General features: G+C 37.5%; 1 protein-coding gene and 1 long non-coding RNA gene across 2 annotated transcripts in view; one reads left to right on the plus strand and one right to left on the minus strand.

Annotated features, from left to right (window-relative positions):
- LOC120525394 overlaps positions 1-14,846 on the minus strand; it is a 176,543-nt gene extending 161,697 nt beyond the window's left edge. The window contains exons 1-2 of the long non-coding RNA XR_005632946.1: positions 14,808-14,846; positions 14,305-14,431 (exon numbers count right to left, since the gene is read on the minus strand). This is a non-coding gene — a long non-coding RNA (uncharacterized LOC120525394). The remainder of the gene's footprint in view (positions 1-14,304; positions 14,432-14,807) is intronic.
- slc35f1 (solute carrier family 35 member F1) overlaps positions 1-15,556 on the plus strand; it is a 417,452-nt gene that overhangs the window by 329,689 nt on the left and 72,207 nt on the right. The window contains exons 6-7 of the mRNA XM_039747637.1: positions 1,775-1,827; positions 5,281-5,435. Coding sequence (XP_039603571.1) covers positions 1,775-1,827; positions 5,281-5,435 — 208 coding nt within the window. The remainder of the gene's footprint in view (positions 1-1,774; positions 1,828-5,280; positions 5,436-15,556) is intronic.

Consider the following 15,556-nt stretch of genomic DNA (forward strand, 5'->3'; position numbering starts at 1 on the left):
TGTTCACTACCCAAATCACTACTCGTGAATCTAAGATGTTTAACAGGCATTCCCGGTATTCTATTAACTTGTAGATTTGCCTGTGAGTATTTAGCGACAGCGTCTCTAAGTTGTAGATTTGCCTGCAAGTATTTAGCGACAGTGTGTCTGTTAACTTTTGAATTTTTCTACGAGTATTTAGCGACAGCGTCTCTATGAACTTGTGGATTTGCCTGTGAGTATTTAGTGACAGCGTGTCTATTAACTTTCTGCGAGTATTTGGCGGCAGCATCACAAAGTTGTTTCCATCTAGCTGCATCAGTAAATGTACCACGACGTCTGACACGCCTCCTTTTTACTGTTTTCTCACAGCTTGGATTGCTGCTGTCATAATCGGTTTGAGTTTCATGGTTTGTTTCAATTACGACAGTATTTGTGTGACTTGTGTTGAAGTGACATTCGGCATCTGTCAAGCGTTGTAAGCAAACAACCGGCTTCATTGATAACTTCGCATCCAGCTTTTGAGAGTTGAAACATTCATAAACATCAAAATGTCCACTACTCAAATCGTCAACTGTGCATCTAAGATGTTTAAGAGGCATTGGCGGTTCTCCAAAAGTGTAAAATATTTGGCCATTTCAGTACACTTGAAAGTGACAACCGAACAATTCAACGGCAGCCTTCAACTCACATGCAGAAGCACAGGTGAAGGGCTTAAGCATTTCACTTTTATAGTGCCCCTGTGTAGTATAATTATCTCCTGTACCGTCATCAGTCCACACCTTGAACCTGTCCCAGTCATTCAATACATAAGACACAATGTTCCTCCGGATATCAAGATTGAGTCTGATATGGCCGTGCAATATGTAACACAGAGAATGTAAAAGGCAGGCAGCATCTCCGGGCATGGAAACCACTCGGTAAGTGACAGTTCTTTGATCGATGGTGATCACCTCGATAGACATGTTAATGGGGTACGGTTGGAACGATAAAAGAAATGAGTTCCTGAACAATCTAAACTAAGTCTAAAATACCTACACAGTAACTATAATCGTAATAAACGAACAATAAAACAGAGGAGAAGCCGTGGATTAAATAAAAAGGCTGCAGTTATCAGCACAGTAAAACAGTGGAGAAGCCGTGGATTAAATAAAAAGTCTGCAGTTATCGGCAAGGAGACATGTATACCGTGGCGAAGCAAGGAAGGGAATGAAGAGACCGGAGTGACGGATGACCTTATATGGGCAGGCAGCCAACAACGTGGGAGGCGTGGGGATGGGAGACACAATATAGGCAGACAGCCAACTACATGGGAGGCGTGGGGAAAGGGGGACGCAACTCCACTTCACACGGCGACCGAGGTTATGGCTCCAGGCTATGGACGTATATATGTATGTAAGTAGGATTCAGTTATGACCGTTGCGCATAGAATTTCGAAACGAAACCTGCTTAACTTTTGTAAGTAAGCTGTAAGGAATGAACCTGCCAAATTTCAGCCTTCTGCCTACACGGGAAGTTGGAGAATTAGTGATGAGTCAGTCAGTCAGTGAGGGCTTTGTCTTTTATCAGTATAAATATATATATAAATGATAGGAATAACTACAGTATATTCATTTGAATACAGATAGATTTGTAAGGCACTATGAACAGAATTTAACACTAGGCATGCCATCAACCATCAACACCACTAAATGTTTCAGATTTAGTGCTAAGTTTTGTGTTTTGCTTTCCTCCTTTTGTGTTGTAGCCTGATCTTATTTTATTTCATTATATATTGTTTTATTTTTCATTATAGAGCTATAATGGAACATAAGGAACTGTTAAAAGTACCATGGGACTGGCAGATAGGTAAGTTGATGATTTTTATTGTTTCAGTTCAACCTTTCCAGTTGTTGGGTTGTGTAAAAGGAAATTACGAAAATGTATTACGTCACAGATTTGTTTAGTACTTTTAATCCTACTTTGCTCTACTGCTTAGACTTCCATTTCTTCAGAGTCACAGAGAGAGCCCACTACAGAATAAATACTTCTGGAAATCAGTGTGCCAACAAGAGAAATTTCTCTACTCTACTTTTCATGGGTGTATCAGGATCAGGAGAATTTCATAGGAAGTAATTTTATTGGTTCAGAGAAAAGTGAATCCCCGAGGTAAAGGCAGACATTACCAAGTAAAAGAGCTTGTCTTATCACTTGCTTTATATATAAACTTACTTTCAAAATGGCTATCAATGTTGTGTTTTGGGGTAGGTTGTTTATTCATGTAAATATAATACATTTTGAATACATTTGTTTTCTGGTGCTATGCAATATATGACATCCCAAACACTTCATCTTTCTACAGCACCTTTAACTGTTGTAGGAATTAAGAAAGAAATGTTAACCATATAAAGGGCTGGTAGAGGGGACTGGGCGGTCTCATGGTCTGGAATCCCTGCAGATTTTTTTTTTTTTCTCCAGCCGTCTGGAGTTTTTTTTTTTCTGTCCACGCTGTCCATCGGACCTTACTTATTCTATGTTAATTAATGTTGACTTATTTTGTTTTCTTACTGTGTCTTTTATTTTTCTATTCTTCATTTTGTAAAGCACTTTGAGCTAAATTTTCTTGTATGAAAACGTGCTATATAAATAAATGTTGTTTTTGTTGTTGGTATACAACCTGGTAACCCTTTAAATAAAATAAACATCCAGGTATAAAAATGGCAAACAGCTGATTATAATAAAGAACATCTGATTGTTTGTTCTGTCCTCCCAAAGAGCTGGTCTTCAAATGAATGCCCACTTCTGGTGGCTTCAAGTTTATTACATTTCCGACTTGGAGAGAGTGAGTCTTTGTAGCAGAAGAGGAAGCTGAGTCACTTGATATTGAACTGCAGATGGAATGGGAGATGGAGTTGGTGGAAGTGCTCCCTCTCTGCTCAGGGTGGTATTCCTTACATATTCGGAATAATGAAGTGGAGGCATGTTTCTTAAATTCAAAGATGGGCATTACTTCTGTTTTTCTGCTATTAAGTGCAGAAGACTTAAAGATGCTATGCTGTTTCTTCACTAAAGTCATGTAGTTAAACGTGTGCAGTCAGGTGAGAATTGGTTTTCAAAAATATATCCTGCAGTTTACTGGCACCTTGTCATCTGTTGATCCAGCATGTGATGCACAAAAGTTTCACTTTTTGCAGGAAACCCTGTGTGACTGCAAGCTATCGTGCATGAAAACAATAATAAAGCACTTCACTAAAACTTAACAGAACATGTATTGCTCTAAAAGTGTACAAAGGCTTTATTCTAAAAAACATTTTTGGTAAACCTTTCCAAATTATTTACATCTTGTTTATTTTGATGTGCACAGACGTATACACCATGCTTAGCTGGAAGGTAGTAAAATATATGCCACATCTGAAGAGACTGTCATTTCAATGTCACTTTGGTCTTAGAATCTTTTTAAAGAGCTCAACTAAACTACTGGCACTTGTTGCTGCACTGCTGAGTCCAGTCCATGAGCTAAAAAGTGAGCCATTTTTCTGTATCCATCCCAAGTTATGCGCACATCCTCTGGCATCACTGGTATTGGTCAAAAAATATTTTCACCAATGTTTCAGGTTTCAGAGCTTCCTAACTATTGGAGGAATCTGTGAACAATTAATTAAAGATACCAAGACAAACCAAATGGTGCAAATTACAGGTGATTTAATTATGATGTAGGAAAAAGTCATTTAATGAAAGTTTTTAGCATCAAGAAGTGCAACTCACTCCCCAGTGTCAGAAATTAAGTTAGACAGAATATAAAAGATACATTAACACAGAGATGGCAGGATATTGTGACAAAAAGCAAATTATAGGAGAACTTGGTGAAAGTGGCTTAAACATTAGGACCAGTGACACACAACGTGTAGCTGAGTTAATGGCATAGTCTCAAATGACTGTTATGTGTTGAAATATCACAAAACAAAGTCAATTTGAGACTAGCAGCAAACTGATTACATGATAACCTCTCCGTGCGTTTTCAGTATGTATTTTAAGGAAGGATGCTTCCTTGTTACGTTCACCTCATTCACGTGACTTGTTATTATTATGTTTGCATATCTATTGCCTTCCTTAACCACATTTGTTCTTTTTAAGGGTTATGGGAATCGGGGAGCTAACCCAGGTGGAGGGAGCATAAATAAGGAATTACGGCATGATGTACACACTTTAACAAATACATTTAATCTTTTTTGCTGTACTTTTCAAATAGTACTTTGTCTTCATTTCATTATCACTTGAATCTAAATGCAACATGTCATTGATATATCTAATTAGTACTTTAAAAACTGTTGGCAAATTTCATTTCACTGGTAAATATTGCAGGATTATTTGTTGAATTATTAGAAACTAGCCGACGCCCTCCGTAGCATATGGCAGTGTAAGAATAGGAATGGAAAACGGTCAGAAAGGAATTCAGAAATCAAGAAGAAAAAAATACTTCTTGAAAGATGCAGGTGTTTTGCTGGAGACGATTTGTGTCAAGAAATAAACCACTGATAGGAACAGGCAGTTGCCGGATCCCGGAATAGAGATGACGTTGTACAAAAGCCCGTCAATAGAGAAGATACTGTCGTTCATTTTATAACAAAGGCTTAGGAAACAACCTCTGCAGTATAACGAAAAAAGCAAGGAGTATGGGTGGCCACAAGCAGCATGGGGAAGGATTTGGAAGAGGACGAATAGGAATCGAGAAATGCTGTGTCGGCTGCGTGTGGGCGGGACCAGTTTTGAAGAGGAGCCGCAGGCAGCATGGGGAAGGGTTTGGATGAGGAAGAATAGGAATCGAGAAATGTTGTGTCGGCTGCGTGTGGGCGGGACCAGTTTTGAAGTGGAAGCAGGACAAACCAGAAGAGACATATATATTATTAGAAATAAATGTTATGTACATATTTATATTATACCAAATAGCATGGTTTAATCGGCTTTCTTTGTCCACTAATACATACACTGATGTGATAGTTAACTTTAGTCATATTGTGTGGATCCTGTTCTTAGCAAGTCTCCTTAGATAATGGTATTTGATAAAATAATTGCATCATTCATTTAAGACAAGAATCTGCTCAAGCTTCTTAAAATTAGAACAGTGGGGTGTTTGCTGTAATTTCTAACAGCTTTACAAGCCTCCCCAGCTTCTTTTTGTCAAGGGGAATATCGGCTGAACTTCATTGACCTGTTCATGAAAGCAGCTTAATGCAGTAAGGAGGAAGGATGTGGAGATGTCAAAATGTTGAGAAGTGGATCTGTCAGAAAGCACCGTAATAACTCTCTTCTTATCTTCCCCAGGACTTTTGTATATTGGATTCAGTGCCTGTATGTTTGGGCTCTACAGTTTCATGCCAGTGGTCATCAAAAGGACCAGTGCTACATCTGTCAACCTCTCTCTTTTAACAGCAGATTTGTACAGCCTATTTTGTGGTTTATTTCTTTTCCAGTACAAGGTGAGACTTTGTTTTATCATCATTAATCATTTATATTAAAGTGCATAAACCTCAGATATTATGCTATAGTAAAACTATAAATATGCATATTATTTACCATAATGTTATCTTTTAAATATTCCATCCTTTATCAGTTCGCATTCTTTTTCACAAATCAGTCTTTTGGTTTCACTATTATATTCTGTTCAAAGCCTTGGACAGTGAGTTTATGGTACTGTTAGTTAAAAGTAATAAGTGCTAAAATAACTGCACACACACCATAGCAACATTGCTGGCCTATTTCATTTCTCCATGATTGCATCCTAATACTTTGATATGGTGCATCTGCATCAAACAAGCAGCCATCTTGAAACAGCCTTCTTTTCACTGACTCTTTCATTACATAAGCCACCGTATGCAACATACTAAAGCAAAATATTAGTGAATTGTTAAGCATTAAGTAGTTGTTGAATTGCTGTCAGTTTCTCGGATATTCCACACCCTGTGTTGTTTTTATGCTACATATTGTAAGTGTAGCTCTAAAAGGACCTTGAAATGACTGTAGTGTGCATGTTGACTTACTGGAGCAGTTTCAAAAGCGATATTATTTTCACTGCATCCTTGATGTTGTAACCTTTGGGTAATTAGTTATTAGCAGTTAATGTTGCTTTTTTATTGTAGATGTAAGTAAGCAGAAGACTAATGGGAATGTAAGCTAATTCAAATTTATGTTGCAGTAAAGGATCTGGAAAAGTCTGAGATGTATAATAATTTGAGGTCGTAAAGGCAGGAAAATAACACTTTAACATTTTTGTAATTTGTAATTTTTGTGTGTGGGCTTCAGTGAATGTAGAAAAGGTTTTAAAAGAACATTTGAGCTAAAAGATATTGTGTGAAACAGTGTAACTCACTATTGTGATTGGCAGCTTTAAATCAGATTGCTTTTGCAAAAGAGTAGTCTTAAACATTTTTTCCTGTTAAAGCTTGTGTATTCTTCTTAAAGTAGCATGGATGTTGGCATTGTCCCTAAGTCCTTGGACTGTATCATTAACTGAGAGGAATGCACACGTACAAATGAAATGTTGGGGAGCCAACTGGATCACCCTGTTTACTGAAATAATAATTCGAACAAAGTAGCAGACGCATAATGGCACAAAAGGTAACAAAATGCCATTTCAGCCACAGGCTGCTGTGAAAACACTCTGAAGAGCATTCAGGCTTCAGGATGGAGTGCTGTCTGCTTGTGTCTTGTTTGTGTCTAAATGAGACATTCTTACGAGAGCATCCTGCAGAAGGGGCAAAGTCAGTTGCCTACATGACCATTATCTTCTCTGAACTGTTGGCAGAAAAGGAGACCAGATAGTCAGCAATTGTGCCCCCTCATGTCCTGGGGTGGTATAGTGCTCTGCCAAGCCTTTAAGATGACCCTCTAACATGCATATGTGACAGTTGTAAAATATACAGCACGTAGCATCTTCAGTCCCCACTACTGATACTGTGTGAACTTAAGTATGTCACATTGTTTAAGACTGTAAACTTACTGTATTTTGGATAAACACTCATCACTCAAGAAATAAATGTAAGTTTCATTAAACCATCAAATCCATTAAATTGTAATGAGTGAGGTTATTCTATAAAGAAATTGCCCAGTTTGTCTTGTCTAATCTTTAATACATTTGACTGGTTTACATTATAACCTAGATTGCTAAAGTGATTTTCAAAAAATATAAGCAGCATCCATTAACCAAATATTAACAGCATAAGGGAAGTAATATCTTCAATAACTCCACTTTATAGTTTTATTGGAAACTTATTCTGATAGCTTTGGGTGAAAGTCATTAACTAACTCTGGGTGGGATGCAAGTCTATCATAGGGTCTAGTTTAGAATTGCAAGGTGAATAAAGGTGCACATCCAATAAAAAGAGTATGTGGAGAAAATGCACAAGGTAATTGTTGTATCCATAAAGATTTCCTCATAAAAATATAATGATCAATTAAATCATAATTTTAAAATGAACAGATTATGCAAAAATGCTGTTCAAATGAATTGCTGATATTCAAGTTAAGATCAGTAAACAAAGAAACTATAATTATTCATCAAGTGGTAAGGGTACAGACAAAAATCAGAATCACTAGATGGTCCAAATGTCGATTCTTGGCAGGTTGGTTGATTTCTTCCATGTGACCAACACTACCAGGATAAACTGTAGCACAGTAACCCCGAATTTGATAAAGTCGTTAAATGGGTGAATGGATGTTTGAGAGATCATACTAGCAAATAATAATATTAGAAAATTATAACATTAATCAAATTTCTTGTGAAAAATAAATGGATTTATGAAACCAAGAAATACTGTTTTGAGGCTTTTCCGTATGTATATTTGTGCCTCTCTGATTGCTGCTACAAGTGCATAATTTATTAGGCTTTAGTATGTATAGCAATTATAGACAAAGATGCAGAATTCTTTGTTGCATTGCCTTTATTCACTGCTTTCTCTTCAAATCTGAAGAAAAGGCTGTTTAAAGACATCTGCAAGTGCTAATTATTATCATCAAAATTCATGCCATGTTTATATATTTTCTGCACTTTCTTCTGTCGCGATTGGATTGTGCCAACTTGTATACAGTAATTGCATGGACTGAAATACCTGTAACCCCAAGATTTTTTAAGGAATGACAGTTTTAATTAATTTAATTTTCATACTTATCCAAAGATCTATACATTTTCTTTACTGACTTTGCCTGCAGCTGGAGCCTGTCTTGGTATCAGTGAGTGCAAGGCATTGCAGAGGACACTCATGCACACACATAGCCAGTTTAGATGTTGCCTGCTAATATTAGCCTGTTGGAGATCTTGGAGGATCTGTGGGACTACCTACTCCTATATTGACAATTAATTATTAGCAATTAAAACTATATACAAAAAGACCTGAGTTAGTAGTTATTACCACTGCGCCCCTCAGCCACCTACTTTTCTGTGTAAGTGCTTGTGTGTTTAACTATGGCTTTGTTTTTTTAATTAAAGCAATTTTTAATTTATAAGGAATTATAAGGGGAGGAATGGTACAAAAATATCTCCTATGATTCTATTCATCACTAATGTGTATCATTGCCGATCTTAACAAATGTATCAAATGACTTTTACAAAATCTCCAGATTTAAAATTATTCTGGAAAGAAGTGTGTTTTTCCCAATAAACTCATTTGCATGGCATAATATACAGTAGTAGAAGACTGTCCACTGACTGTTTCAAAACAGTTCAACTATAAGACGGAAGATCTTTAGGCAGTTTGATGGAAAGCACTAAATAAGATTTCAATTGATAGTTAAATCTTCACCTCTCTCTAGCAAGCAGAGTTAATGTAGCTAAAATGAATATTCTTGTAGAGGTATTCCTATAATTATTCGTAAATCCATTTTTAAAACTCTAAGTTCCATTATCAGCTTGCTTGTATTAGAAGATGAAAAGACTACATGTTAAAAGATCATCTTTACACAGATTGAAAGCAAAAAGCACTCTTCCCAGCTACGCTACTAGACTGTGAATATTTGTAATTTGAAACGATGAAAAGAACAAGTCAGTGCTGAATGTGCATTGGCCTGGTTGGATGTAGAAAGAAAATCCGGTAAGAATTCCTCTTGGTACGCTCTGCTCCGGTCATTAATAATTATTACCACTTTATTAGTAATCGTAATGTACTTCACTCACTTAAAACAAGAAACTAGTGTAGGAAGACACTGTAAGGAAAGACACTGATGTTTGTTGTTCTATTACAGGATCATTTTGCATTCAAGTCTTTTAAGACATTAGGTATCTAAGCCTTCAGAGGTCTTTGTATAGATACGTAGTATTTTTGCACCTTTTGCAATTCTCTGTAGTAAACAAGGAATTCCTTCAAAACACTCCTTTTTCTATTTAGAAGTTAAGAATGTTGTGCAAATGAATTGGATTTGTTTCCTTAATCCTCCACCATCACTCTTGCTCAAAAATATTTTAACTGGTAAGAATAAGAATATTGGCAGCATTTCCAGACGATCAATTATTGTCCCAATTCTTACTGTTAGGCTATCTCCAGCAGTGCTGAGAAAGTGACCCCTCTATTAATATCTCAGGGAAGGAGTGGAATTTGATAGTTCCTAACATTCATTTTCGTTTTGTGCTGTTCAGACACTTTAATTCAGCTGATAATTATACTCTGGACACACCTCTCCAAATTAAAATGATCTGATCTATATTAGGCATTAGACCCTAATTGTCAGGTAGCTCCAGTCTTGTTCGGGTACATGTTTTATTTGTACCATACACAATTAATGCCCATTTGGGAAAAGATTTTTCTTATCATGAATGTACAATAATTCTCAGTTTCCAGTGTTTTCTTTTCACATGGCAAGATTTTTGTTACAGCAGAGGTTTTAATGAAATGTAATTCTGGGACAAAGACTGAGTTTATGAAAATCATATTTGAGGGGTAGTTGATGATGTGTTCTTTACTCAGTGACAATCCACTACTAAAAGATGATTTAGTATAAAGAGAATTTGCCCTCAAAAGCAGCATATTTCAATGTTGGTGCTATAAAGAAAATGTATATGGTGTATAACTTTGTATGATGGGTTAACTATGATTGAAAGACTTAGATAGTTGCTTATCATAAAATTAGATTATTGTCTTTTTCAAATCAGTTGGATGCCAGTGATCCCTCCCTGTATCAGTGTATCTGGACTTTGGTGGTGAGCAATGGCAGGAGAGACTTGTATTACTACAGTGGGCTGGCACCCCACCCAGGGTTTGTTTCCTGCCTTGTGCCCTGTGTTGGCTGGGATTGGCTCCAGCAGACCCCTGTGACCCTGTAGTTAGGATATAGCGGGTAGGATAGTGGATGGATGGATAGACTTGTATTATTTGGAGATTACCTTTTTTTGGCATGCTTACTTAGAGCAGATTCAAAGATAACAGGTTCTGGTGCCTCGCATACATAAACATGCCACTATTAAAACCTTTTTTGCTGCTGCCTTACATGTGAGAGAACAAGGCATCTGAAACCAGTCCAGTGATTGACATATTGAGTCTTACTCCAAAGACCTAAAGTAAATGGGTAAAAAAATAAATACAACCCAAGTGGCTCCTGCTTCCTGAGTTTGGCAGTTGTACCATCTTAAATGCATTACCTGTCACAATCGACTAGATGGGAGTAAACAATGATTAACTTGGAAGAAATACTTTATTTACACACCACTTGCTGTTACTTGAGGTAGTGCTGGCCTCTGGTAAATACCAGAGCGAATGACCCCTAAATCTCAGAAGGGCAAAGTCTATGATTTCCATAGCATACATTATAAATTCACACCTTCCTATGATTAAATTCTGCATGCAGTGCTAATCTAATGCCAAGACATTTTGACAGATGCTGCGAGCAGCCAATACAAACACATAAACAACAGCCTGTATGGTATTTAAGCAAAACTGATCACTGCAAGACAGCAGTCCTGAGGCACAATGGTGGTGCAGGAGTTAGCAAAACTGTCTCATATCTCCACAAGACTCAATTAAAATCCCAGCCTGGTCACTGTCTGCATTGATTATACACTTTTCTCCCCCCTTTTTTGTTCTGGCTCATCACACATTTTAAAGACATGAAGATTAAGTTAATCAGAATCTCTAAATTATCCTAGTATAGGTGTCTTGCAATGGACTGATCCTCTAGCTAAGGCTAATTCTTGCCTTGCACCTAAATGTCAAGAGGGTACACAGAAAGTGTTCCTGACAAGCTTCAGTAATCTGCACTGGTGAACTCTACACTTTCTAAAATATAGACTAGGTTTTATTGTATTGATGTTGACTTTTTTTTTCCGTTTGGTGGCGGCTTTTTTGGTACAACACAAATAGCAGCACTCATAGACGCCGCAGCTTCCCTAGGTCTGGAAAAAAGTTCATGTTGTTATTGTTGTGTTCGTCCTGAGTGTCCTGAGCATCTCACGTTAAGGTATGATTGAGAGATGCTGCTGACCATAAAGTGCAATCATGAAAAGACTGTGGAAGATTACAGACAGAGTTGATAGAGCTGACCGGGATAGGGCGCGCATGAAGTGGTGTGTATGGAGATTTGAATGACTAGTCATGGATCATGTTAAAGCTAGCCTTCCACCTTCACTGGACCCCTTACAGTCCAGAGATGACACAATTACACTTGTCCTACATACTATTCTATCCTATCCCACCTAGATGCCAGGATTTTGTTTATTTACTTCAGTTCAGCCTTTAATACAATCATCCCCCAGCGGCTAATAGCGGAATTTTCTCTGCTTGGATTGAACACCTCATTTTGTAACAGGATCTTGGGCTTCTTGTCAGAAAGACAACAGGCAGTATGTGTTGATGCTAAGACATCACACACCATTAAATTGAACACTGCGTGCTAAATTCATTGCTGTTTATTCTGCTAACACATGACTGTACTGCCAAATCCAGCACAAATCAGATCATTACATTAGCTGACAATACATTAGTAGGACTTGTCGGTAATGAGGATGAAACATCTTACAGAGCAGAGGTGGAACAGTTATTGAGCAGGTGTAGGGACAACAATCTGTCCCTTAATGTCAACAAGACAAAGAGTTGATTGTAGACTTCAGAACAAAGGCTGAATGCCTCCCACTGCATATCAGTGATTTTCCTGTGGAGATGGTCAGCAGCACAAAATATTTGTGTGTCTACATCACTGAGGAACCCTCCTGGACACTTAATATCACACACCAGGCCAAGAAAGCTCAGCAGAGGTTACACTTCCTTAGGAGGCTGGGGCAAATGAGAATCCCTCCTCCTATCATCACCACCTTCTACCAGGACACTACTGAGAGTTTCCTAACGAGCTGCATTACATCTTGGCACAGAAATTGCAGTGTGCCTGGTAGGAAGTCTCTGCCACGTGTAGTGAGGATGGATGAGAGGGTTAGAGGGATATCTGTCCCCTCCACTGAGGACAATTGTAAGGACAGATGTAAGCAATAAAACCCTCTTCATTGTGAGGGACTCCGTACATCCCTCGACTGTTTGATTTCTTACCATCTGGTAGGAGATATCATTCCATAAAATGAAGAACAGCCAGAATATTCAATAGCTTCTTTCACAGGCAATAAGACTGCTAAAACTCTCAGTAACAGGCACATAACAAGCCAGTTTTTATACACATAATTATTTTAACTGTAGTATTTAACTATTTTATACTTTTAACTTGGGCATTGTTTGGTCTTTATGAATTTAACTCTGTTTTGTATTGTTTTTATTTACTTTTTTGTGGTTACTTTTTTTTTTTTTGCCCTTTCCTTTTCTGTACATTCTCTGGTCTTGAAAAATGCAATTTCATCCCACTGTATTTTAGATATGCCTGGAATGACAAATAACAAACTGAACTGAACTGTACTATAAAAATGTTCCATGTAAAGTAATACTGTAATTCTTTACACTTATACTATGCTTTCCTCACTACTCAAAGCACTTGAGTGAGTAGGGAGCCATTTCAACCACCACTAGTAGCATCCACCTGGATGAAGTGACAGCAGTACACTCACAACATATTAGCTGTTAGGTGGTGAAGTAGTCAGTTAGAGACAGGAGATGATTAGGGTGATAAATAGGCTAGGCAGTGATGGGCAATCTAGCCTTGGCATCGGGATACACTCTTCTCTTTACAAAGGATACCCAGGGATCTGGGTATTGTATGAGCACTCTGAAGGATGGCACCAGTTTTACTGCACAGTGTCCCCATCACTGCACATTGGGATCCACATTCAGATCACTTGGTAAGCACCTCTCAGCATCTCTTCCTGCAGCAACACAAGTTTCTCCTAAATGGTCTCCCATCCAAGCACCGGCCAGACCCGAACAGGCTTAGCTTCAGATGAATGACCTCTTCTGTCTTTTCATATTCAAAGTTGAGCTGGTATGCCTTAATCATTTCTGCTTGGGTTTCATCAATTTCCTTAACTTTAAGTGTCACCATTAAAAAAGAAAAAAAAAAGTTGCCATTCAGGGAAAAGAGGTTGATTTCACCAGGGAGCCTAATTTACCATTCCTATCAAATCTAGTGACACTTTAGTAGTTATCATTGACAAAGAAAAAAAACTACAGAATTTTGGAAGTGCATCTGGCAAATTTCAGTTGGTTGGTGGTTTTAAATTGATTCAATGTGAATGTTTTTTTGTGTATTAGAGGATCATACAAATATTTAGACTATTTTGAACTCAGTGTCTGCATAAAGTTCACCATGTGCGTCTGTGTGAGGTTTTCTTTGTGTAGGTTTGTTTCCCGCACCTCAAAGACGTGTACATTAAGGTATTTGGCAACTCTAATTTGACCAGACCTGACTAAGTGTGTGCATGCATCTGTCCTGCAATGGATTGGCCTCTTGTCTAAGGCTGGTTTCAGGCTCAGATACTGCTGAGAACCCGTGAACCCATAAATGTAGAATTTGCCAGGCTGGTCCAGAAAAACAGACGGATGGATATATCTGATGAACACATTAAGGGCATCTGATGCATCTGCTGAAGTGTTGGTTAAATTGTAGTTTTACTTTTTGAAAGATGACAGGCAATCCAATTCAACAGCATGATAAAATGTTTTGTTTGTAACTCCACCGCTGTCTGTGCCAGGGCACCTACCTGATTCAGTCCTGCTTGCATTTTCTCTTATTTTCTAGTAGTATTTTTGATAATGCATTTCTCTATTGAACTGAATAGAGCCTATGGAATTTTGCATTGTTTCATTTGGCTGTCATAATGTACATTTTAAATTGTAACCTTATAACATTTGCTTCACTTAGAAGCTACTGACTCATCTTCAAGAATGTTTTTATTGAAAGAGATTTAATATAGAATACTGGAAAAATACATACCATTTACGGTAAGGTTAAGTTTCACTCATTTTGATGGTTTCATCCATGTGTCCAAAATCCATTGCAGGGTCAGGGTGGGCCAAAACATATCCCGGCAGCATTGGCACAAAGTGTGACATCAGGCTAACTGGGAGGTAACACAGAGTACATAGAAAAAAGGCACAGATAGAACCTGGGCTAGGATTTGAACTGTGGATGCTGAAACACATTGCTAACATTGCTAAACCCCACAGACAAACACTAAATACCGTTTCCAAGATGCAAAAATATGTTTAAAACTGTTGCAGCAATATTTAACACTTCCAGAGTAATGCATTAAGGCAGTGTACAGTCTACACAGAACCCCAAAGGTTGCTTTCTCAGTAATAGCCTCATTTTGTTAATATATCACAACTCATTTCAGGTTCATCCCATACTCCTGCCATGATTTGTTATAAAAAGTATCACTTTAACCATACCAAAAAAGATTTGAAAAATTGTATTCATAATACAGTATTGTTTACCTTTCTGTCAGCTGCCTGGCTTTTGTCTTCTGTTTTAACATCTGTGGAAAGTCAGAGTTGATAGCTGGGACAGATGCATTTCACTGAAATGTCAAACCCCCATCACTGGCACCTGATCTCTACATTTTTTTTGTTTTGCTCACGGTCATAGCTATGGGCTTGATAGCGTGTGCATCTTTTAAACTGTAATGTGACTAAGTGAAGATGACATGCTGTGGAGTGATCTCTGAAAATATCCACTGAATGTTTGGACATACTGTAGTTCATTGTGCAGATGAAGTTTACTTTTTCTAGTCAGAACTGAACAGCACATGCACAAAATAAAAGCTTTTACACTTGTACTCTGAAATGCAGGAGTGGATAGTCCATGTGTGTATGCTTTGTGCACAAAAAAAAAATTCCTAATAGTTTCCATGTGCAATGGACAGATTGACCATGGTGAGTCCACTTTAAGGCACTTATTTATTTATTTTTATATTTACTTACTTATTTGGCTGATGTCTTTATCAAAGGTGACTTACAAAATTCATGAAACAATCGTTTACATTTCATTTTTTTTCCCTTTTTATTAATTTTATTGCAATCCATACAAAGCAATCAAGTTTTTACAAAAGAAAAATTGAGTTAAGAACAGATCGATCCCCACCCCTGAGAGAGAGAGCAAGCCAAACGCTGTGAAATTTAAGGCTTGTAAACATACCTAAATTAATAAATTTTCTGTGCTTTATGAGCTTATTTTAAAATATTAC

Source organism: Polypterus senegalus, chromosome 3 (genome assembly GCF_016835505.1).
Source record: "Polypterus senegalus isolate Bchr_013 chromosome 3, ASM1683550v1, whole genome shotgun sequence".
In the NCBI taxonomy this organism is placed as follows: domain Eukaryota; kingdom Metazoa; phylum Chordata; class Cladistia; order Polypteriformes; family Polypteridae; genus Polypterus; species Polypterus senegalus.